The 6,037-nt window shown below is 56.7% G+C and overlaps 1 protein-coding gene across 1 annotated transcript; it reads left to right on the top strand.

Annotated features, from left to right (window-relative positions):
- The first annotated feature begins 1,913 nt into the window (after positions 1 to 1,913).
- Positions 1,914 to 3,621, top strand: LOC118516507. The gene is made up of 2 exons (XM_036062437.1): positions 1,914 to 2,862; positions 3,002 to 3,621. The coding sequence occupies exons 1-2, from the start codon at positions 1,914 to 1,916 to the stop codon at positions 3,619 to 3,621; spliced, it is 1,569 nt and encodes a 522-aa protein (XP_035918330.1).
- Positions 3,622 to 6,037: the final 2,416 nt, after the last annotated feature.

The following is a 6,037-nucleotide window of genomic DNA, read 5'->3' as shown; positions in this document are numbered from 1 at the left end:
TCGGCAAGGTTCTACGGAGGGGCGATTAAAATCCAGCCCTGATTCGCGCCGCATCGTTCTCCACCGCTAGAGGGTGCCACATTGTTGGCATGAGCAGGCAACTGCGTCCTCGGACGATGTCCGTGGACACAAACGTGGGCGTGGGTGTTCGGAAACCTGCGATTGGCGAACCAAAGGTGCTGCTTACTCGCAGCAGCATCTCGGCAGGCAGCAAAGCGACGATGGCGACTACTGGCGGTAACTCCTCGGCGGGCATTACGACGCAGGGCCCCGCGACGGAAACGGCGTTGCAGACGGTGGTCGAGTTGCTCAAGGCCACTGTCGAGAAGCTCACTGATGAGCAAAATACCTGGCGACTCCTTGTTCAAACTCTTGACGAGGAGAAAAAGACGGTGGCTGCTGAGCACCAAAGGGCGATGGCAACGCTGCGAGCGGAGCATGAGCGGGCGATGTCGGCGGCGCAAATGGAATTCCGGCAGGAAATCCAACTCCTGCGCAGTGAAGTTCATCGTTTGATTGAGCTTTGCTGCAGTAAGCTGAGCGGGATTCCCGCGGAGGCCGGCTCGTTGCAACAATCGCAGCCGCAACAACAGCAGCGACAGCAGCAACAGCAGCAGGCGAAGCAGCAGCAGCCGAAGAAGCAGCAGCAGCAGCAGCAGCCGGAGCAGCAGCAGCAGCAGCAGCAGCAGTTGCAGCAGGGCGATATCATCGGCATCGGCAGCAACCTCTACTGAGGATGGCGGTTCGTGGGTTGAAGTGGCGCGCCGTAAGCCAGCACGAAAGCTGACTGCCCCGCAGCAGCAGCAACAACAACAGCAGCAGGTACGAGCTTCGCAACCAGCCATCGGCTCGTCGGCAGCTCGGCCTTTGGCGGGGGCTCCTTCCCAGCTTCACCACCAGCAAGGGCCTCAACGGCAGCAACGTCGCAAGCCGGATGCAATTGAGGTTGCGCCGGCCGAAGGCAAAACATGGGAGGACATGTACCGGTTGGTTCGTAATGCCCCGGAGTTGGCCGACCTGCAAGGCGTGCTGGGGATTGGTCGACGAACCTCCCGTGGCCGACTTATCATGGATCTGCCGGCTGGGGCAGATTCCGAGGCGGTCTTCAAGCGTGTCCAAGTAGTCTGCACGAACAACGACATCATCTGCCGTCTGGTCACGGAAATGGCGGAAGTGCGCATTGAAAATGTGGACCCTTTGGCCTCTGCCAAAGACGTGGCGGAAGCGCTGTCGCAGCTGGCGGAGGAGACGGTGCTCGAGGCGGAAACTCGGCTGCACAAGATGTGGGACGGCAGACAGATGGCCCGAGTACGAGTGACAGAACGAGTGGCGGAGCGGCTGGTGGACAAGACTGTGCAAGTACTCCACATCTCATGCACAGTCAGCCGGTCACAGCGAGCGACGATGGGCTTGCAGCGATGCTTCCGGTGTCTGCAGTTCGGCCATCTGCAGGCCAAATGTCGCAACGAGGTAGACCGATCGGCGGCCTGCATCCGCTGCGGGGAGCCGGGCCATCTGGCTCGGGACTGCGAGGCGGACATTCGCTGCGCAGTCTGCAAGGGCCCGCACCGGGTAGGCAGTCTCGACTGCAAACCTTGAAAGTCCTGCAAATCAATCTCGGGCGAAGCCGCGCTGCACAGGAATTGATGCTGCAGATGGCAAAGGAGGTAGGCGCGCACGTCATCATTGCCAGCGAACTCTACAGGCCTCCACGTGACAACACCAAATGGGCGATTTGCGTACAGCAGAGTGTGGCAATCATCGCAACAGGTGAATATCCCATCCAGCATTTTGGAGGAAGCGCAGCTTCGGGATTGGTGGTCGCAACCATCGGGGGTATCACCTTTGCCAGTTGTTACGCGTCGCCCAGAATAGGCACTACAGAGTTAACCGACTACCTGGAAGCAGTGTAGATGGCACTCGAAGGGCATCCTGCGGTGGTCTTAGCTGGTGACTTTAATGCGTGGAACGAGGAGTGGGGTAGCGCCCGCACCACACAGCGAGGCGAGTGCCTGTTGGGGACGGTTAACCATCTTGGGCTGCAAACGCTGAACCGTGGCAGTGAGCCAACGTTCGCCGGAAACGAAGTAGCACGCGAAAGCGTAATCGATGTGAGTTTTGCCTCGTCAAACGTCGTGGTACCAGACGGATGGAGTATTGTCGAAAAATACTCTGGCAACTACCACAAATATGTCACATTCGGCGTGGCCATCCCAAGTATGCGAGCAAATCAGCATGGACGTCATCAGCAGCCTCATCACCAACAACAGCGACGAGGAGGGCCGCACAACACCAGCGGCCTAGCAAGGCATGCAGAAGTGAGGTGGAAGACGGCTCAGTTTGATCGTGAGTGCTTTGAGGTAGCGCTCTCGAACAGCCGCTTCAGCCTCGCCTCAACTCCGGAGGAACTGCTCGCCGGCCTTACTGCTGCCTGTGACGGGGATATGCAGCGTGTTCACGGGCCGACTTTCCGCCTCTCGCCGAAAATGTATTGGTGGACACCTGAGATTGAGCGGTTGCGAGAGAGCTGCGAAGATGCCGAGGGACGACGTCACCGGGCCGCCACCCCAGAAGATCGGGCCGCCGCATCTTCCGACCTTCTGAGGCAACGCAGGCTGCTTGCGCAGGAAATCCTCCACAGCAAGGATCGATGCATGCAGGAGTTGATCGACAGCGTGGAGGATGATGTGTTCGGGATGGGGTATAAGGTGGTGATGGCTAAGCTGCGTAGTCGCACACCACCAGAGACTGATCGCGCAGTGCTCCAACCGATAGTCGATGCCCTATTCCCGACACATCCACCGTTCGAATGGCCAGCGATTGAGGCGGACAGTGAAGTGGAGGCGGTACCACCGATCACCAGTGAGGAGGTGATCTCGGCCGTGGCGAGGATGGCGTCTTCGAAAGCCCCGGGACTTGACGGCATCCCGAATACAGCAGTAAAGCGGCAGTTCGCCAGCTCCCGGAAGTGTTTGCACGAATTTTCAACGACCTTCTGCAGCAAAGCCGGGCAAGCCGCGTGGGGAAGCTTCCTCCCACCGTCCGCTGCTCATGCTGGGATCGGTGTCCAAGGTGTTTGAGAGGCTTATCCTCAATCGCCTTAACGAACACCTGGAGGAGAGTAACAACACCCGACTCTCACCATCCCAGTATGGCTTTCGTCGTGGCCGATCAACAGTGCAGGCGATTCAGCGCGTCGTGGAGCAGGGCCAGCATGCCCGGTCCTTCCATCGCACCAACAGGCGGGACCCTCGATGTCTAATGGTGGCAGCATTGGACGTCAGGAATGCGTTTAACGCGGCCAGTTGCGAGGCGATAGCGCTAGCTCTGCAGGAAATGCGCGTTCCTGCGACGCTCCAGAGAATCCTGCGCAGCTACTTCTCGGAGCGAGAGCTAGTGTACGAAAGCAGCGAGGGACCGGTGCGGCGGAAAACATCAGCTGGCGTTCCACAGGGGTCGATTCTCGGCCCCACCCTGTGGAACGCGATGTACGACGGAGGTGGTGGGCTTTGCCGACGACCTCGTCGTCTTGACGAAAGGCACCACACCACAGGCGGCAGCAGAAGCGGCGGAGACGGCGATAGCGGCGATAAGCGCGTGGATGACGGCGCACCACCTTGAGCTCGCCCCAGCAAAGACGGAGCTCGTGCTCATCTCCACGATGCGGCGTACCAACACCAACTGCCCAGTCGTGGTGGACGGCGAGGGGAGATGGCCCGCCAGGACCATCAAATACCTCGGCTTTATGCTCGAGGATCATCTTTCCTGGAGGCCACACGTCGACTACGTCACGGCGAAGGCAGTTAGGGTTGCGCAGGCGATCTCCAGACTGATGCGCAACCACAGCGGTCCGAAGGGCGCGAAGCGGCGACTGCTGGCCTCAGTTGTAGACTCAACGATGCGGTACGCGGCGCCAATCTGGCACGCGGCAGTCGATTTACAGCAGTGCCGACGGAGATTGGCTCGCGTTCAAGGATTATACGCGAGACCGGTGGCACGAACTTTCGTCTCGGTACGGAGTGAGGTGGCGACAGTTCTGGCGAGTGTCATCCCTATGTGGCTGCAAGTGAAGGAGGATGCCAGATGTCACCAGCGGCGGCAGGACACGGGTGTGCCTCTCACAGTAGCCCGAGCAGAAGAGCGGAGACGAACTATCGAGGCGTGGCAAGCGGAGTGGGATGAGCTGGAACCCACAAGCCGCTTCACGAGGTGGACCCACCGAGTGCTCCCGGATATAGCGTCATGGAAGAACCGACGCCACGGTGAAATGACGTTTCACCTGGCCCAGCTACTATCAGGCCACGGTTTTTTCCATGACTACCTACACACCAAACATCTGTCGCCAACATCAGACTGTGTGAGATGTCCGGGGGTACCGGAAACGGCGGAGCACGCCTTCTTCAGCTGCCCGCGGTTTGCGGAAGTCCGTCGCGAGCTATTGGAGGAGGGGTTGGCAGCGGCGGTGACTCCGGATAATATCCAGCAGTACCTGTTGAAGGACCAGCAGCACTGGAGTCGTGTGTGCGAAGCGGCCAAGCAGATCACCACAGCCCTGCAGCAATACTGGTACGTGGAGAGAGCTACCAGTGCGAGCGTGGATATGCGTGAGGCCGCGGTGCGACTGGACGAAGCGCACGAACGCATTGTCCGTGAAAGGAACGAGCGGCGAAATGAAGCGCGGCGACTCCGAACTATTGAGCGGCAGGCGGCCCGTGGCGAACCGCCACCTCCACGCCATCCGGACGGCCGCCTACTCTCAGAGGCAGAGATTACGGCGAGAGAAGAGGAGCGGCGAAACATCCGAGAAAGAGTCCGTCGGCATCGGGCGCGTCGCCGCCTCGAATTGGGCGAAGCCGTTAATTGTGAAGAAATTTTGCTTGCTCTGTTCGGCAATGAGCAACTAATATGAGGGTGCATGCAAGAACCAGCAAAGAAGATAGGAACGATTGTAAATGTCGCTTGAGATGCCACAAATACATCAAGGCGATAGCAATATCAAAAATATTTGCGACATAGGCGTATGACAGGGCCCTTTAGTTTAACCAACCCTCGTGGTAGCAAACTGAAGGGTGGCAGAAGGCTAGGGGCTTATTTTCTCGTAGGGGGAGGCATTCAAAGCCACAAATTTACAAATATTGTAATCTCGTGAGCGGGAGAATGCTGGAACCGCATACCAAATAAAATCCGACCTTTATCTTTAAAAAAAAGGCCAGTTATCCCTGTAGTGGCGTTTGACAGCTCGTGGCGAATAGTACAGCTCCTGTGTGATCATTGTTTATTGGCGGAAAAAAGGTGCAAAAGTACTAAGAAAACGTCCGAAAAGTAATATTTGAGCTAAAAGACGGCGAGATTTAGCGAATACAGGTGAAAACGGAGCGAAAAACGGTTAAAAATTGACAAAAATATCGTGTCAGCCCCCATACATTTTGTATGGGAGGGTTTTTTTCACTCTTTTAGTGGTGAAAGTGAACCGTTTTTCATGCGGTTTTCACTGAAAACGCAAGAAAGGGTGCCCGTTTAACGATTTTTGGCGAAAAACGGTGGATGCCGGCGATTTCCGCGCGGAAATTAGTGGAAAAACATTTCTTCGCGGAAGAAGAAGAAGAAGAAGTGGCATTTTCTGAAGTGCGCAAAAATTCGTCCGGATCGTGCCCGAAAGTGTCGGAACGGATAGAGCGGGTGGCATTTAGTGGATTTTGGCGAAAACCATACCAGAATCGATGAATTTTCGACGGAATAACAGCATCCGAAAGTCGGAAAATTGACGTGTTAGAGTGACAGCCCGAGCCGGATCTCAAATAACTCCACCAATTTTCAACGGATCCGGCCGGAAGTGGTGTCAAAACACCGCGAAAGGAGAATCTAGTGTCCATTAACAAAAAACCGCGGTCAAATCGGCGCAAAAACGGCGGAAACAGAGAAAAAAGTGCAGTGACAAAGACCGAGCACGTGTTTTGACAGCTCTGTCGGCGATATACCGAATTTAACACAAAAGTGTTAATAACTTCGCGGTATAGAAATAAGGGAAGTGTTGGCG

Source organism: Anopheles stephensi, unplaced genomic scaffold (assembly GCF_013141755.1).
Source record: "Anopheles stephensi strain Indian unplaced genomic scaffold, UCI_ANSTEP_V1.0 ucontig308, whole genome shotgun sequence".
In the NCBI taxonomy this organism is placed as follows: Eukaryota; Metazoa; Arthropoda; class Insecta; order Diptera; family Culicidae; genus Anopheles; species Anopheles stephensi.
The sequence above is the reverse complement of the archived record's forward strand: the minus strand, read 5'-3'. Positions and strand labels throughout refer to the sequence as shown.